This window comes from Callospermophilus lateralis, chromosome 2 (genome assembly GCF_048772815.1).
Source record: "Callospermophilus lateralis isolate mCalLat2 chromosome 2, mCalLat2.hap1, whole genome shotgun sequence".
NCBI lineage: Eukaryota > Metazoa > Chordata > Mammalia > Rodentia > Sciuridae > Callospermophilus > Callospermophilus lateralis.
The window spans coordinates 165,089,609-165,109,493 of record NC_135306.1 but is presented as its reverse complement, the minus strand read 5'-3'; the positions used below and the strand labels follow the sequence as shown (position 1 = coordinate 165,109,493).

The 19,885-nt window shown below is 35.6% G+C and overlaps 1 protein-coding gene across 21 annotated transcripts in view; it reads left to right on the top strand.

Annotated features, from left to right (window-relative positions):
• Window positions 1–19,885, top strand: part of Sox6 (SRY-box transcription factor 6) — a 578,220-nt gene that overhangs the window by 548,540 nt on the left and 9,795 nt on the right. For 17 of the 21 annotated variants that reach the window (XM_076846924.2, XM_076846921.2, XM_076846938.2 and 14 more), the window contains 2 exons: window positions 12,850–13,083; window positions 15,681–15,897. In XM_076846924.2, coding sequence (XP_076703039.1) covers window positions 12,850–13,083; window positions 15,681–15,897 — 451 coding nt within the window. The remainder of the gene's footprint in view (window positions 1–12,849; window positions 13,084–15,680; window positions 15,898–19,885) is intronic. The other 4 variants (XM_076846939.2, XM_076846932.2, XM_076846931.2 and 1 more) reach the window with 1 other exon arrangement.

Sequence of the window (19,885 nt, the reverse complement as noted above, 5' to 3'; positions counted from 1 at the left end):
GTTTGTTTAAGCTGCCTCCATCAGGCTGGTCCTGAAAGAACAAAAGACATCTTGAGCAATCCTAAGCAGGAAATGGGCTAATCTAAACATGGTTTGTGACACTTTAAGTAGAATAGAAAGCGGAGGGATTGATTAGTCATTAATGTCCAATTGGCTCCATATGGATGTTGCAATAATAAAGCCTTTTTCAGAGTAGTAGCAGAGTTATTGAATTAGAGGTTTATGTTTCCTCAGAGCTGACCTTAGGGAATTCCCTTTTGGTTCTTCTTGTTGATCTTTTAAAGAGAATGGAGTTTCTAATAGAAAAAAATGGAAGCCTTATCCACAATAACACTTGCTCATAATCCTGTGACCAAGGAATGCATTAATTTAGCATCATTTTAATCCCTGCTATAATTTCAGTCCTTACCGCTTTCTTTACATGCTATTGCATCTTTGGTGGGGCAGTATTTCAGAGACCAATTAGATAGTGGCATGAACTTCATAACTGGTAATGGGCTCCTCTAATGTGCTTAGCTGTGCAGGGAAGTGGCATCCTTAAAGAGGGAAAGTTATGTTCCAGACAAGAAATAGTGGACTCTGAATTTCAATCCTTTCACAGCACTAAATCACTATTGTAGCTTTGGGGTAGAGGAAGTGCACTAGGATGAAAGTGAAAAGACCCAAATTCCAGATCTGGCTCTGCTCCTTATTAGTATACCAAGAACTCATTACTTTAGGGGGAGATTTCATAATGGCTCTGAGCCTTGGTTTCCTTACCTGTAAAGTGGGTCAAATGATATATACCTTCCTACTCACTTCAAAGGATGATAAAGGGGATCAAAATAATGTATTTAGTGAAAGCACTTTGCAAATATTATCTTATATAGAATGAACTATTTAGCACACCTGGTGTTCCTATCCCAGAAATTGACCTCTGGTCTAATGTATCATGAATGGCTCTTTGAAGAATTTCTTTGGTATTCTGATTAGTGAAATAAATGTCTATTACCAAAGTGTCCAATGAAATTTTTTCTTTATGTGTATAGTATATGTCACAATCTATCTTTATAGTTTATCCAGTGACTTTCTTGTTATACACATGTTCAACAGTTGAAGTAAATAAAGACTTAAAAGAACATTTGGATGAAAACAGGATAATGAAAATTTACCTATGACCTTTCCCCACATTGGACAATTGAAGAAATCACATTTTAGTCAAAGTATCACCAGTAATTCCTTTTTTGTTCCTTTCTAAAACATTGGTCATTTTATCTATCATAGGTCACTCTTTACTAACCTGTCTATCTGATGTTTTATAAGATAAAAAGAGCAAACCATACTCTTCAATCCTGGCAATCCCTTTTTCTCAGATGTGATGAACATATCACTTCCCTAATGATTAAGGCTCCTTCTCAGCCATGAAATGTTCTTTGCCCGAGAAGTAAACCAGTAGGATGACCAAATCTCTCAATCTCTCTCCCTCCCTCCCTCTCTCTCTCTCTCTCTCTCACTTTCTCTCTCTCCCTCCCACCTCCCCCAACTCTAATTTGCATTGCAGGCAGCCTTCTTATACTGAAAGTAAGTTAACATTCTGGCAGTAATCAGGAAAGAGAATTTAGCAAAGGGCTTCCACAGTCAGGACAGACAGCTGTCAGCCATTGCCGAAAAGTGAATTAGACCTCCATCATATTAAGATAGATTTGGTGGGATAAACATGGTGAACAAATTTAAGTAATTTTAATACTCTACTTCTTTTCTAATTTCTTATATCCCCTTCTAAAATTTCTTCATATTCTACATTTTTGTTTCTAATGTAGTCATCATCATTTTCTCTATTAACTCAAATAAGGGACTAACATATATCATGTAACTCTTTCCAAATCCCACAGGAGAAAATCAACATTCTTTTGATAGACTGAAGTAGTCTAAAATAGTATGATTGTCAACAATTCTGTCAAGCAACCTGATAGTTATATCTTTTTTTTTAATCCATAAGCAATCAATTATAGCTTTTCCCCCCCTCTTCTTAATACTTCTTTTTGGTAAATGAATCCATTTTTTAGTTCACAATGGCCTGAAAATGCCACATACTTCTCAGATTTACAGAGAAAAGAACCTTTCAGAGAAAGCAATTTTGCATGTTTGTTGGTTGATTGGTTTTATGTTTTATTTTATTTTGCTTTTTATTAACTAATAATTAAAACAGTTTTACTTTAAATAGTGTCCCTTTGAATACATGAACCACCATTTTTCTGTTTTCAAATTATTTTCAATTCTTTTTATTATTAATAAAACAATGATATTCTTATTTAAGTCTATTTCTGCATAGATTAATTCCATAAATCTATTTCTGTATTTCCCTGTGTTTTGGGTAAATACCCTAGGAGAGAAATTGCTGTCATATTTTACTTAGAAGAAACTGTTAGAAAATGATTATTCCATTTTACAATTCCACCACTGATATATCAAATTTCCAGTTACTCACTGTCCTTGCCAAACATTTAGCGTTTAAGCCATTCTAGTGCATGTGGAATGAAATCTCATTGTGGTTTTAATTTTCATTTTCCTGATGATTAATGATATGGAATACCTTTCCATGTACCCACTGGCTCTTTTTTTTTTTTCTATAAAGTATTCGTTCAAGCTCTTCTGTTCATTTAAAATTAGATTTTTATTCTTTTGTTGCTTTTTGTAGAAGTTCTTTATATGTTCTAGGTGAAAATTCTTCTGTGTATTGTGAACAGTTTTTCCTGTTTTTTGACATTTCATTTTCTTAACAAAGATTTTGATGAATGTTTTAATTTTGATGTAGTTCAATTTATCACTTTTTCTCATACATTTAATGTTTTGTATGCCATATCTGTGACTCTTTTTGCTCCAGAGTTACTCTAAAATATTGTCCTTTATATTTTTTAAGGAGTGTTTATAGCTTTTGCTTTTAGTTTTAAGTCATGGTTTACCTCAAATTATTTGTTCCTCCACCCCTACTTTTTTGTGGAACTGGCATTTAACGAACCCAGATGCTCTACCACTGCACTGAGTCTCCAGCCCTGTTTATTTTTTGTTTTAAGACAGGGTCTCACTAACTTGCCAGGTGAACTTTGAACTTGGTGATCTTCCTCTCCCAGTCTCCCAAATTGCTGAGATTACAGGTGCTCACCACTATGTCCAGCTTCAAATTAATTGCTTTGTGTAGCATGTGATAAAACAAGGTTTACTTTTTTTCAATATATGTATCCAGTTGTCCTAGAACTGTGTGTTGGAGAGGCTATCATTTCTCATTTTAACAGCCTGGATCTTTATTAAGATATTTTGAATTCTGTTTCTTCAAGAATGCTTTGGCTGTCACTGCTTTGTGTTTTATATAAATTTTAAAATCAACTTGTCAATGTCTATAAAAATATACTTTTGGGGTTATTATTGGGATTGAATTGAATCTATAAATTCAGTAAGAGATGATGCCTTAACAATATGGAGTCTTCTGACTCATGACCATGGCATATTCTTCCATTTATGTGGATCTTCCTTAATTCACAAATGTATTGTTTTTGGTGTAGGTGTCTTGAACACTTTTTGAGGAAGCTAAATGTATTCCTGCATATTTTATTTTGTGGTGGTGTTATGAATGAATGTAAATTTTAAAATATTTAATTGTAGTTAGTGCATAGAAATATGATTGATTTGGGTTTTTATTTTATATTACAACACTATTAAATTTTTTTTTCTAGTAATTTTTTTGTAGATTCCTTAGAAGTTCATATGAACAGATAATATTATGGACCCTTTTCCAATTTGTATACTTTTTCCTTTTAAATTGTTGGTTAGCAAGGGTGAATATTTTCCCTTGTTCTTAATCTTAAGGGAAGGCATTCAGTAGTTCCCTATTAAATATATTGTTAAGTGTAGGTTTTCCTTAAATACCCTCTAACGGAATGAGAAAGTTCTCTTCTATTACTAGTTTTCAGAGATTATTTATCATGAAAGTGTATTGAGTTCTGTCAAAACCATTTTCCAAATCTGTGGCAGCGATCTGTTTTTTTTCCTCCAATTTGTTCTGTTAGTATTAATGAATTGTATTCCCTGATTTCAAATTTTAAACTCATCTTAGTTCCTGAGATAACTCCTGCTTGTTCATGGTGTACATATTACATATTCTAGATTCTGTTTGCTAATATTTTATGAAGAACCTTTGTACTCATGTTCCCCTCTCTATCAGTGTACGCTCCCTCATAAAATGAATGGCTAGTTCTTTCTGCCTCCACTCTCTGCATTTTCACACCATCTTTTTGCCTCTTTCTTCAAATTTGCTAGTGACACCATTCGGGAATGGAGTTTTGGGTGGGAAGGTTCTTGGTCATAAATTCAATTTTTTATTATCTGATGATTCATTTTTCTATTTATTGAGTAAATTTCATTAGTTTGTCTTTTGAGAAATTTGTCCATTTCATCTGAGTTGTCAAATTTATTGGAATTAAGAATTCATAATATGCCTTATTATCCTTTTAATGTGAGTAGTACTGATGGTGAAATTCACTCTTTCAGTCTGGATACTGATATTTTTTGTTTTTTTTTCTTTGTCTGTTGATCATTCTTAGAATGGGTTTGTCAATCTTATTGATCTTTTCAAATTACTAACCCTTGGCTTTTTAAGTTGTCTTTATTGCGTCTGTTTTCTATTTCATTGATTTTTTTTTTTTTTGCTCTTTATCCATTCTGAAAATCTCTGACTTTAAATTTAATTATTTAACTTCATCTCTATGTAATATGATTGTTGAATTTAATGGACTTGGTTTTTATAATTTGCAATTTTGTTTCTGTTTGTTCCCTCAGTTTTTCATCTCTTTTTCTCCATTCCTGCCTTCCTTTGGGTAAATTGAATTCTTTTGAAGGATTCTGTTTGAATTATTCTACTGACTTTTAGCTACAGCTCTCTGTATCTTTTAAAATTGGTTTTTCTAAGAACTCACTACACATCCTTGAGTATCCCACAGTCAAACTTTTACCCCTTCACATAAAATAAAATTAACAATTTACTGCCACTTACTACCTTTGTCCTTTAAGCTAATATGCTATTGTTGTCCCATATTATAGCTCGATATAGGTTGAAAGTCCCCAATACAATGTTTTGTTTTGCATTAAATAGTCTGGTATGTTTTAAAACACTAAACAATTAGTCATTTATTAATGAAAGCTATTGAAGGAAAAAGTCACTTAGCTTTAAGATTTTCTTCCTTGTGGTATATCTGGTTTTTGTTGGACATTATTTCTCTTCATCTTGAATAATTTATTTGAATACCTCTTTTGGTTAACTCTTTCTCTTAGCTTTTATTTACCTGAGAGAGTGTTTTATATTCATTGTGTGTGTGTGTGTGTGCAACTAGGAGTAATTTTTATTTTATTCTTTGTTCTTTGATATTTTCTAGGTGTTCTGTAATAACTGTGCTTTAATTTTTTACTTTATATATATTATTAACATATATTAATTGTATGTGTTAGTGGGAGTCAGTGTTATATTTCCATACGTATGTACAATGTGCATGAATCATCATTAACCACCTTTCTTCCACTCTGGTCATCTCTTGGCAGCATTCCCAGCCCTAGAAATCACTTTTCTACTCTCAGGGTGACATTTCTTAGTTTCTACGTATGAAAGAGACTTGCAGTATTTTACATGTCTGGTTTCTGTCACTTAATATGATGTCCACCAGTTCCATCCTTATTATTGAAAATGACATTTCATTCTTTTTGTGGCTGAATAATATTCCACTCTCACGTTTAAAATACTTTTTATTAGTTCCTTTTAGTTATACATAATATTAGGGTTCATTTTGACATGATTATACAAGCAAGGCATATAATTTTCTCCAATTCAGTCACCTCCCCTCCTTCCTGCCTCTTTTTCCTTCCCTCTACTCTACTGACTTTGAACCATATGGTCACTGGATAAAAATCCTAGATTGCCTTTTTCTTTCAATACTCTAAAGATGTTCCATACTCTTCCAGTCTGCGTTGTTTCTAATGAATAATTATTCATCACTTGCATGATTGTTCTCCTGTATGTAATGTCCATTTTCTCTAGAAGTTTCTCTTTGTTTTTTGTTTTCAGCAGTTTAACTGGATTCTTGGTGTGGTTTCTTTGTATTTGATATGCATGCATTATGCATGCATTTCTCTGCATGTCTTGAACTTGTTAGTTGATGTTTCTCACCAAATCCAGGTAATTTTCATCTAGGTCTTTGTTTCTGTTTTTGGTCTCTGGGTCACATTTTCCTGGTTGTTTGGACAACCAATCATTTTTTGTAATATATATTTCTGTTGTGGATTATAAATTATATGACTCTGGACTCCATTATCTTCATTTTAAAATGTTCATTTTTGTAGCAGGAGGCCACTAAATTATCTGCCAATTGCATTAAACTTATCGAGGCTTAGTTTTACACTGTATGAAAGTTTATATCAATTTTGCTTTTAGTCCTAGGTGAATCTTTAGTCTTGGTATGTAGAATTTATTTCTAAAGGATTGCTCCTCTGGGATTTCAAGGCAAAGTACAAGGTGTTTATAAATCCCCTCTAACTTTATAGGATTCAAAACCAAATTCTATTTCCCTTGCAGTGGGCATCAGCTGACATAGCTGCTCAGAGTTTTCAGATATAGAGCCCTGTTTTTCACATAGCTCACTCGAGTCTTCCCTACACATGTGAAGTTCAGGGTTCAGTCACTTGGAAACCTCAAATTCTGTCTTTAACACATTAAGCAAAATAGACACTGTTGGCACTTGCTGCTCAACACTGAGCAGACGGGGGAGCATATTCATGGTAAAAACTATGAAAACAGAATTCCATTTAGTAAAATTCCCTCTTTTCTAGCATGGAATTCTCTCCAGTTTCTGCTGAATTTTGGTAGCTCTCAGATGTCTTCATATGGTCATCTTTTCATATTTTGCCCAGCAGTTTTAATTATTATCTGTTGGAGATTTGGTCTGATAATAGCTATTATGCCATTACCAGAACTGTATCCCAGAACAGAATTTTTTAAAGGAATTTTTTTAATACCTTTATTCTATTTATTCATGTATGTGGTGCTGAGGATCGAACCCAGGGCCTCACATGTGCTAGGCAAGCACTCTACCGCTGAGTTATTGCCCCAGCCCCCAGAACAGAATTTTTAATGCCAATAGTTTTCATATATAACATTCATTCTTTCTGACAAAATACAAGTCTTCATAGGCCTTTTAGAAGGCATTTAGATACCTTATTTTTCTCTATTCTTTATTATCAATTCACTTGTAATCACTGAGACTATTCAGTGGTAATTTCTCATTTGGTTTCCATTTTGATCTCTTCCAGAATATATTTGTTCATGTTACTCCCCTGCTTAAATACCTTAAAGACTTCTTAGGTTGGAATTCAAGGTGCTTAGCAATCTGGCCTCTATTTACTTTTATAATTTCATCTGTTAGTACTCCCTCTTTTTTCCATAAGCCCAAACCACAGCCAGCTTCTTTTTATCCTTCAAACTATTGTGCTTTTGTTATAACTCTGTGCCTTTATTCACACTCATTTCCCAGCCTGGAATACTTTCAAACTCCTACCTGCTAGGAAAACTTGCTCTTCTTTCAAGTGCTCAAGTGTCACTTTATCTCCAAAGCCTCCCTAATATTCATCTCTGTCTACCCTAACAATCTCTTCTCTGCTTTCATGGTATTCTAAAATTTCCTTTGTTAGGACTGTTTTATAATTTTTCATTTATATGTCTTTTCCTCACTAGAACAACTTTCTTAAAAACAAAGTACATGTGTTATTTAGCTTGCATGCTCCATCGCAGTGGTGGATACATCTGAAATTTGTCAGAAGTATTTGCTGAATTAATGCATAAATAAATTATTACTAGACACATTATAGAATTAGCCAGAATTCTTCCTTAGGGAAAATTTATATATGCACAAGCCCACACCAAACACTCACTCATTCATTCAGATAGCCCTTGGAATTTACCCAGGAAGGGGCCTCTCTAGGATTAGTTCAGGACCATTGCCATTGACTATGATGGTGAAACTAGACGTCATTCCAACCCACCTGGAAAAACTCAATTTTCTCTCTTCCCTAAATCATTCTAGTCACAATTTCCTAAGGAGGTCTTTGTCTTGGTGATTTCTATTTTCTCCCTGTAGGTTAACTATCTTTCTTTGCTTAACTGAAAGTTTGCATTTATACAAACTGTGACTGAAGAGATGAAGGATAAATTAACCAAGATGAGCTTCCTAGGGGAAGTCATGTGGAGTAGAGGCTCTGGCCTACAGGGACCACACTTCCCCTTGGTATCTTAGGGTGGTGCTGTTGACCTCCTGGCCTTTCAGTAACTGTCATTTGGGACCGCTATTGCTGATAGTCTCTTAGATCAGCAGGAAAGAGTAGTCCCCAGGTACACAGCTGTGGGTCTAGGCTCCTTCCAATTGCTGTCTAGGAGAAATCTTACTTTGAATGCACAAATGTTTCCTCTACCATTAAAACAAAAGGTAACTTCCTTATAGAATGTTAAGCCATTCCTTAGGACAATTTTGGATGCTGGAAGAGTGTTGTCTATTTAACAATGAAATATTTTGTTTTTACACTTAATGATATCTCAAAAATGAATAAAGTAGTATAAAATCTTACCTGATATTTAGAATTTTAGAGTGAATTATAACAGAAAGTGAACGTTGGGCTCTAGATATACAGATTAATGGCAAACAGTTTTTTTTGAAAACAGTTGATAGTATTCTATAGAATCTTCCTTATCTATTTAAAGGAGTTTCAAAAAATACTTAATTTCTATTCTTTAAATTTCTGAATTATTCAGCATATATAGTCATGTGCTGAAACAACAATTCCCTAACCAATTTCTTTCATGAAATGAATTTTAGGGAATTTAGGATACTTTCTAAATGTTCTTTTGCTACACACAGTAGCATGCACCCCTGTAATCCCAGCAGTTCAGGAAGGCTGAGGCAGAAGGATCATGAGTTCAAAGCTAGCCTCAGCAAAATGAGGCACTAAGAAACTCAGTAAGACCCTGTCTCTAAATAAAATACAACACAGAGCTGGGGATGTGGCTCAGTAGTCAAGTGCCCCTGAGTTTAATCCCCAGTACACACACACACACACACACACACACACACACACACACACACATATATATATTCTTTTGTGACTGATACTTTTATAAAATTATGAATGTGAGCTTCACTCAAACCTAAATTCTAAGTTCAAATAATAGATGAGTTGTCATCTTTCAATGAAAAAGAAAGTAATATTGAGAGATGTTTTCTATCAATATATTTGGTCAAAGAAATATTTGTTGAAAAGCATCTTTCTGCATAGTGCTCATTTGAATGCTTCCATAAATTCTATGGAAGTTGTACATCGCAGAGTCCCTGCAAAAAGATAAAAGAAACCCTCAACGTGTCTTTGTGGGGTATCTGTGGTTTACAATATTGCATTTCCTGCAATATTAATAAACTGAGGTATAAGTTCAGGAAAGGATAGAGGACATTTCCTCAGGATGTTAGTGGTAATTACTAAGGCAAGAGTAAGAGGCCAATTTTCATATGCAAAGTAGGTTTATTGCTGTTTTTCCCTGGCTGCCTAAGTAAGAAGAAGGGTGACATCATGAACATAGTTTTATAATCATAAGGTAGCCTTAGAATACCACATATTAAAAAGATAAGTAAGAAAGGAGGTGAAATTAGGAGGAGGGAGAGGAGAAAACACCGGGGAAAAATTGGTCCAGGTTAAGATTTTGCAAAGGGATCTGTGCACTGCAAATTTCTATCATTAAAAGACATGGTTCATCTCTGCTCAGATATCAAGTCCAATTCAAAAGTAGTTTCACACTTCAGTCTCCCTGAGTTAGTCTCTTCTCAAATCTTTATTTGTCTGCCACAACATTGCTAGTTTAGCTTAGGATGCCCCCATTTGTTTTTCAGTTCACTCCTTCAGGAAGAGAGAAGAGTTGACAAGAAGAGATGTTCACATATCTAAAGCATTTTCTATTTTCCCTTCTTCCTTCACATTTTTATGCTATGCACTGTTCTTGAGTTTCTCCATTTTCTGAAGCATTTCTTATAAGTCCTTGAGATCCTCTGTGTTATGAATTCAGTGTTGTGTAGATAATATATGCTGTGAGGGGAAGGGGAGAGGTCATTGCAGAGCAGTTGGTGCATGTGGGACCTGAGTTCTGTTCCTTGGGCAAGGGGAGGTAGTATTTAGTAAAGAAAAGAGACAAAGAAACCTATGCTAAGACTGATATAGCATAAGAGGAAGAGAAATTGGGCATATGTTTGGGAGAATCGATAGTATGGAGTAGAGGATATAGAGGCTCTCTCTGTACAAGCAGAATCTAAAAATTTACCATGATTTCTATCAGTCTATAGAAGATTAAAAATTCCCATTTACAATGAAATACATACTTTAAATGAAGAAATAAATAGAAGCTGACTAGTTGGATTTGCTAGAGGTAAAAGAGCTACAACAGCAAAAACAGATCTCAAATGTTAATCACCTGTGGCATAGTAGTTAACTTAGAATAATACTGAAATGTTTTTGCATCTGACATTCTCCACAAACCTGTCTCCTTTTATGTGTATGCATGCCAGTATATAAATTGCTGAATCCATGTCAGTTGTAAAGTAATGGCACTGAGGGCATCATAAATTACCATGGTGATCCTCAGGAGAAGACACTGTCGTATCTGAATGAGTATTTCACTTCCAGAGTAATGTATGCCTTCATCTGGCCCAGCAGTCAGCATATTGCCCTGTGTTGATGGATATTGTCAGCTGGAAGCTACACTACATTTCACTGCACAATAAACATGGCTGTCAAACCCATATAAAGTGAAATCAATTTATCCTGTATGGTCAGTGCATTTTAAATGAAATTAATGTACTGTGGGTATGGTGGCAAAAAGGTAGCATATTAGTTATGCATCTTGGGATCTGAGACTTTTCATGTAAGGCATCATTCTGTCTAGTAAGCCTAAAAGAAGGGCTGTTTATAAAAAATATGTTTATTTTTGCATGATTTTCAGAAAGTGGCCTCTCCACCCTCCTTCATGTTTAGGAAAAAAAATCACAATATTAGCCAATTCCATCCTTTTATCCTGTCTTTTGTTTACAATAAATGATGAACATATTTGCCAAATAACAGTGTGCTTTAATGTTCTAATTTATTACTGGTTTTGACACCAACAAATTTCTACTTAACCAAGGTATCTGGAAATAGAAGGACCAGAGATTGATTAGGTTGTGTTATTTCTATATAAGCCCGCTGAGCTGAAAGGATTTACTTTGTCCAGAAAACAGAAATGTGGGGTTTGCACCTACACTTTTGGGGGAAGGCTTTCCTGCTTATGCATAGAAGTATTGACATTAGTCCAACCACTTTGTATTTTACTATAGAAGTTCTCAGTGTATAGGGAGATAGGCAGTAATTGCCACATGACAAAGCATATATTGGTATGTCACACTGCAGGTGGGCAGGGGTTGGGGTCGTGAAGATAAGCAAGAGCTTCATTCATTCATTACATTTATTAACTAAAATTCTATGTGCCAGATATTCCACTAGATCCAAGGAATACAGCAATGACAAGAGCCATCCCTTGCCCCCATCCTTAAGGAGCTTCCAATCTATTATATTACTAGAATCAGCTTTTCAGAAATTACACCAGAAATTTAAATATAGTTTCATAGGTGTTAAAGAAATTCCATTAAACAACAGAAAAATATATCAGGACCCTTGAAATGAACACCTCTACTAATCTACTACTTTTTCATAAGAATTGAAAACCACATATTTTTTTCACTTAATATTTATTGTCTAGTATGTGAAGAATCCCAGGTATTCAAGAACAAGTGCAAGACAATCTCAAACTTCAGATATCTCATGTTCCTAGGGACGGCATAGAAAGATCAGAGGGAGACAGTCACATAAACAATAATTACTTTGGGACATGGAGCCTGAAAACAAGAAGAAATGCACACTGCCTGGGATCATCGTTGCAAATGCTGTTCTTTTAGCCTGAACACCCTTCTCATCTGTCTTTACTCCTCTCTCCCGCTCACCTGCAGATTCCCTGTCAGCCTTTGAGCCTCAGCAGGAACATCACATCTCATAGGAAGCAGTAGCTGACCATCCTGTCTGCTTCTCCCTTGCACCTTGTTAACTCCAGTTTTGCAGCACTTACCACACTTTCTGGTATAAGTGCCTGCCTCCCCTCCAATACCTTAAAAGCAGGAGCCACTTTATTTGCCTTTGTATCCCTAGCACCCGATGTAAAGCCTAACTCACAGGAATTGCTCAGTCATTATTTTTCATTGAATTGATTCGTTATGAAACATGCCAACATTTGAATGGGATCTGAAGGATGTGTGGGACTTAGCATGACAGACTAGGAGAAGCATGGTGCAGGTCAAGGGACAGTGCTGTGAAAAACAATTCTCTTTGGGGGAATTTTGTTTGAGATGGCTGTGATTTTTGACATGTGAAGCTAAAATGACAGGGAAGAGCCTGCTTTTGAAGGAAGGAATCACAGCAGGAAAGTTTGCTATAAAATAATGCCAGTCATTACTTGATCACCTGGAGTTAATTGCAGTAAATGTACCAGCTGTATGAAAATATGCAAAGTTAATTCTGTCCAGTGTCCTTTTGAGGGCTACATAAGAAGGGCCTGAAGAATTATCATCTAAAAATGTCTTCTGCTCCCAAGAGATCACTTAGAAGAGACAGGCCCAGGGCTAGCATTGGAGCCAAGGCGACAATCTGTAATGTTACTTTATCTCTATAATAATTCTTTGCACCCATCTTGTTCTTCCTGCCCTGACATTACAGGAAGTAAAGCAATGAATGGCTCTGCAGCTAAACTACAGCAGTATTATTGTTGGCCAACAGGAGGTGCCACTGTGGCTGAAGCACGAGTCTACAGGGATGCCCGAGGCCGTGCCAGCAGTGAGCCACACATCAAGCGACCAATGAATGCATTCATGGTTTGGGCAAAGGATGAGAGGAGGAAAATCCTTCAGGCCTTCCCTGACATGCACAACTCCAACATTAGCAAAATCTTAGGTGAGTACAGGGGCACAGCTAATGCTGACCTTTCACCCCATGATTGCTGCATGAGTGGAAAACAGGGGCAGAACTAGGCTCCCAAGGGGGACTGTGGCTGGAGAAGCCAGATGAAGTTTAGTCAGCTGCAATAGCAGCTTTTGTCATCATCTCCTCCTCCCCAGAACATTGGGGCTTACCACATCTACCACAACAGGTGGCTAAAAACTGATTTTAAAGGCAGACTATAGTATTGTGTTAATATTGTGAATTTAGCAACTCATAAGAGGAGACTGCTAAACAGGAATCATGGGGACTAGATTTATCTCTTTATTCAATCTTTTTAAATTTGTAAGTTGCTATACAGCCTTGGAAATGCTCACAGATCTTAGGTTTTCTGCTCTAGTATTTTTGGGTTCATGTGTCCCACTGAAAGAATTCATCCAGGACTAGGGTGGACCCCAAAATGGTGTGAAATTCATAGAGTACAGAACAGAGCCTCTAATGATAACTTTTAAACTTGTAAAATAAAACTACATTTATTTTAATAAGATATGACTAGTTCAAATTTCATAGCACTGTGCTGAACACATAGACCACAGGGCAGAGCCCCATTTTGTGGTAAATTGCCAGAGTGATTCTCCCGTTTCTCAGGATTAAACTCAAACCTTGTTCTCTTAGCATAAAGCTTGCCTAGCGCAGATTATACAGTTTAGAATTATTGTGCTCAACATATTGAACATATTTTATCCAACATGCAGCATTACAGTCAACATGTTTCCTCTTTAAAAAGAAAAAACACAGAAGGCACTGTTCTACTTAAGCTGTCATAATGTGACAAAATCTCAAAGGGAGCTGTTTAAGAAGCTGAAAAACATTAGAGACTTAAACTGTGGTTTTAATTTTTTAAATGTTTTGTTCAAAGGCAATAAATATTTAACCTGAGTAAATATCAGTGATCTGGACATATACAAATACACATGTTTTGTTACTGTATAAATAATTTAACTAGATTCTGAGACATTTTGAGGCAGTGACCTCTGAGAAAATTTAAAACATACATAAGCTCAGATAGTGATGAAATGTTAAAATGCAGGTTTTTCTCTCTCTTTTTTTGTCATTTTGACTTCTGAATTTAAAGATGGATATTTAATGTCATTATAATTAAGTGGAATTTTTGCTGTTTCAGAAATTAATACATAGAGATGTTATTCTTTTTAATTTAAATATCCTCCAAACCAAAATGTTCCTAATGAGCAGACTTTTTTTTTTTTTTTTTTACAAATTAAAAGACATTCTAGAAAATGCCAGTGCTACTTTGGCCTTATAATTTGATATCTGATGTTGAGATCTTCATATTTGTTTCCTGTTGGTTTAGTAGTAATGTGAGCGAGCTTTCAGATGGGTACAGACCCTCTCTGTTTCCACTTTGGCAGCTGTGGAGAATCTATATTATTAGTGTGTATTCTGTGAAAAAATTATTAGGAATACAGTAAGTATATTCATTAAAATGTAAACGTTTAAGCCCAGGCATTTCAAGAGTATCGAGAATCCTCTGTTAACTGGGGCTTAAAGCTGCTGGAAGCCAGTAAAACAGAGAAAAACCTATCTGCATAGATGTTGTACACAACTTTTGCACAACAATCAGGAAAGAACAGGGATGGATGTGCTATTAAAGCAGACCAGGATATTGCTGGCTACGGAGAATATTTGTACAACTTTTCCATTTGTTTATGTATGAAAAATCTCCCCCAAAGAATAGCTAACATCCAGCCTACACAGCTGTTACCGCTTTTTCACCAGCGAGACACAAAAATGCAATTTGATACATGTAAAAAAACACATCCCTCCTTCGTCAAGTGTTTAGATAATTCTTTATAAACAATATTAGAGAAGTGAATGCTTCTCTTTCTTCCTGTATAAACCATATTAAAAATTTTTGTACTTTTATTCGTACAACTTTCAATGGATATGTTTATAATACTTGAAAATGGTATATATAATTCCAATGGTACCTTCCTGTTCTAAAGCTATAACTTCTGAAGTAGAGTTTTAGTTTTTGTTTGTTTGTTTGTTTTGTTTTTTTAATTATCAGAGGCCAGGGGAGACAGTGTGCACAGGAGACTTTTATATATGGAGGGATAGCAACATCAGCTGACATCTTATCAAAGGTCAACTTTGTTAAAGATGCTTAGAGTATTGGGAGATGTTTGAATTTCTGGAACCAAGAAAGCTTTTCCTGCGAATCCTGTCATTCTCAAAAGTATGCTTAGCAAGTTCAGGCTTTTTTAACCCTGTGGAAAGAGAGAGAGAGGCAGATGACTAGGGAAAGACGTTGGTATAGGAGATGATCTTTAAACAGCAAAGATATATTTTAAAATAACAGTATCATCAGCCTTAAATCACTGAGAGAAATAAATACAACAAATGCATTTTGTACAAAATTTTGTTGTTTTACTCTATCATCTAAAAGACTGGTTGGGAAATTCAGGGGTATGTGGCAATAGGAGCTACCCAGAACAGAGGTGAGTGAAGCAGTGCCAAGGGTCCATCTAGACATATTTGCCTGGAATATGTTGCCTTGACCATTTGGGTAATTAGGCTATTTTTATGTCTAGGATCTCGCTGGAAATCCATGTCCAACCAGGAGAAGCAACCTTATTATGAAGAGCAGGCCCGGCTAAGCAAGATACACTTAGAGAAGTACCCAAACTATAAATACAAACCCCGACCCAAACGCACCTGCATTGTTGATGGCAAAAAGCTCCGGATTGGGGAGTATAAGCAACTAATGAGGTCCCGGAGACAGGAGATGAGGCAGTTCTTTACAGTGGGGTAAGTATTCCTGAATATGGCCATCTGGGCTTTCCTTTGCAGGAAAGTATAAACCTCAGGATGGCTACTGGTAGTATGTTTGGGAATAGATTAGAGAAGGGAGGAGGTTGGGACATGCTGGAGGGCTTTGGCTGTGAGAATCTTTGCTGTGTCACAAGTGGGCAGCCTTGCAGCGTGGCTCCTACGCAGTTCAGAACAAACCTGCAGCAGCTCACTCCCAACTGATAGCCCCTTTCATTATCTTCCAATCTAATCTAAGGTATTCAGTGCCCACACACAGAGTTTTTCATACTTTATTTAGACAGACACACAGGGAGAAAAAAATAAAAACTAACTTTAAGAAATCCCCAGAAGCTTCTCAGCTTCTCTGGGTGGTGCTTCTGACTCTAATCACAATAGTCTGCTTTTGTTGTGGGATCTACCACAAGATAATTGGCCTTGACATTGGTTAGAAGACCTCATTTTTGGCATGAGATCCAGAACTCCTGTTGCAGTAAATTATTCTGTGGTGGAAGCAGTAACAATGTGGATTTTCTTGCTTAAATCAGAAACTAGACATGTTTTTGATATCTTCAAGTCTGATTTCATGTCATTTTGTTTAAAAATTAGGTAATAGATTTCTGGTATAAATTTCGACTTGGCTGACTGGCTGTCTGCATTCAAAAGAGTCCCCTCCTAACCACAGTAGTCAGGATAAGTGGGGATGCAGATGCCTGTAGATTCCAGCACACCCAGACCTAGAAGCATGGGGGGGGGGGGGGGGGTGGAAACCAGGGGACCATTCTGGAGGCACTGGCTGAAGCAGCTGGAATCAGACACTTGGGAAAGGGCTTTGGAGAGAGACAAATGGAGGAAGCAAAAAAGGAAGCTGCATTTGTTGTTAGGGGAAGGAGAACTGAGGAACTATTTCATGCCTTGGAATAAGAAAGTTTTGCTTGAAAGTGAAACAAGAGATACCTTAAACAGGAAGTAAAAAGCTATTTCTGTATATGGATGCTCAAAAGATAGCTCCTTGGAACAAAAAGCTGGTTTTAGAAGCATGTGTTTGAAGAATAAAACTAATTTGAATTAGTAAATAAAATACAAAATTCAACAAGCCAGTGAAAGTCATCTGGTCTCTGAGTCTGCAGCACCTTAGTGTCTTAGGGAGGCTTAGGCCTTGAAGTTTGGGGGTCAGATACTGACCAGGTCACCAGCTTGAGCTGGACATTTACCTTCTCTAAGCTGTTTTCTCACATATGAAATGAATAATAGCACCTATCATGTACAATTATTGAGATAATTCAATGTGGCACTACTTTCAAAAGTATGTTACATCATGCTTAGTATAGTACCCATAAAGATGAACTCTAGCATTACCTTTTCTATTTAATATATATTTACTATCACAGTAAAATTGTATGTTATATCACAGTAGATAATCAATGAATTACTTTATATTATTGTAGCATCTTTGGGGACAAAGACTGGCTTAAGCCACTTTATTATTTGAAGATTCTAATATATTTATTAGCCTGTCTTCATGCAAAATAGGATTATTAAATTCCTCTGTATTAGAAATGTTTGCATTTTTAAAAGTAATATTTTTAACACAAAAAGTACAATGCAATGTAATTGGACTATTCACATGATGGAGGATTTATGAAAAATTCCAACTCATAATGCTCTTTGGTTGTAGAGTCATAGGTAGCCAAATACAAGTTTAAGACTATATGGTAAAGATCTTCTTGTAACCACCCCCCTACCAGTGTATATCTTATATATTCTCTTTTGAGCAGAGAATAAAAAGTTTAAATTTGAGATCCTCTGTGATTTCTGCCCTTCTCCCCAGTCATGTCCCCTGTGTACTGGGTGACAGTGAATCTCACCACAGTCTAAAAAGCTATCAAATGTACTATTTTAGTTCCCTGATAATGTATTTGAAAACATGAATTGTAGTAATATTAGTTATCTTTGTTCCCTTTACTAAAGGGCCAAGAGTACATTAAAACAGCTATGAATCAAAATAGCACATACCAGTGCTTCTAAAATATAAAACTTAAATAACTACTAACATCTACCACTTACTGCTTATGCTGTGCTAGGTGTTTGGATATACAAATCATGTGGTCCTCTAAGTCAGAGAAAGGAACTGCTTTAGAGCAGTCCTATGCCTCCAAAAGATGAGAAGACTCAAAGGATTAAATCCAGGTCTCAGCCTCCACCATGCTGGCTTCATAGGAGCTGTCCTCACGGTGTTTCCTCAAAACATGCCTGACAGCCCTGCTCTAACACAGCCATGAGTGTAGCTGTACCTCTTGAGCAAGAGCTCTTAGAAAACCTGGAGAAAATGAGGGGTGACACTGTGAAATAAAGTGTATAAAAGGATATTTGAAATTTAGAGATGAGGAATGCTGTTCCTAATGGTGTAGGAGAGTTTGTTGTGGAAGGATGTTTTAGACTATGGATTGGGGTCATGACCAGAATGTCTTGTTCTTTAATCTTCAATGCTGAGCATTTTCCTCTGCCCAGATTTGGTAATATTTACTACATAAAGCCAGGTATTATTCCCACTTATGGATTTGTGTTTTCTTTTAAGTAGTTCTATTTGATAGATTATTAGCTTCCTGAGACTCATCTTTGGAAATTGATCTTCATTAGATGTGAGGTTATGACAAGAGAAGCAGGGAGAAAAACAAACAAAATATTCAAAGATTGCTATTGACTTCTTGATGGAACGGGAGTGAGATCAATTTTTATAGCTGATTTTGAAAAGACTTGCATAACTTTCAAGCCAATAAAACTATATATTACTCAACATTTTGTGCATTTTACTGACTGTACAACTGTAGCTGATGAGTTAATTTTTTTTTACTTAGCTATTATGAAATGAATTTGTCAATAATACTGAATAAAGTTAGCTCTTACCTTAGATTTAACCCCTCAATGGCAGATTAAGTATCAGAATTTGATAGAAATCCTGATAAGAATGCTACAAATGTAGAGATGATATTCATTTAGATCCATACAGCTACAGTGATGTCTTTTTCTAAACAATTAGGACCAAATGTATTTTCTGTATTTGGAAACTTATTTAGTAATTTATTTGTGAACTAACAGAGAATCATGCAGGTACTATAAAATATTAACGTTGGGGCTACTACTTAAATAATAATAATGGTAAAATTATTGAATACTTATTGTATGCTCTTTACTGTACAGAGAGAATTATACAGATTATTACAACTACATAAATTTACAAGATAGGTAAGGTAATGTTTTCTCCGTTATAGGGTTGAAAAGCACAGAGATGTTAAATAATTTGTCTAAGGCCACACAGCTAGTAAATGGCAGGGCTGAGATTTAAACCAGGCACATGTGAATGTGAAACATATGTCCTTTTTAACCATTATACATAACTCTCAATTAGAGCCTACAAATTGTTTAGAGGCTGTATAGTGTAGTGGTTAAGAGCATCAATTCTGGAGCCAGACTGTTCTGGCTTAAATATGAGATTTGTTTCTTTCTTACTGTAGGAACTGATGCATGTCAATCTTTATTTCTCTAAACCTTCCACCTGCTCTTGGGAAACTTATTTAAACTTTTTGCACCTTATATGTAGAATGACAATAAAAACAACAATATAAGTTGTTTTTAATATAAGTTGAATAACTTAATACAGGAAATACCTGACACTCAATGACCCCTAAATTAGAATAAATATTATCATTTAATAAAAATCATACTATGTGCCCAGTGAATATTTGACTACTGTATTAGAATTATTTTCCTACTTCTTTATGCTATAAGTGATTTGAACATTTACCACTTTGATCTAAATCCTAATGGGGTTAAATCACCTGTAAACTATGTACAAATATAGTTGAATTACATAGACCAGCCTCACTGTTTTCAATATTGTCCTCTTGTAAAGAAGCTGTGTAAGAATCTCCAATACATAAAGTATAACGACTGCTATTATTTCTATTCCTTTCTGTAACATCAACCA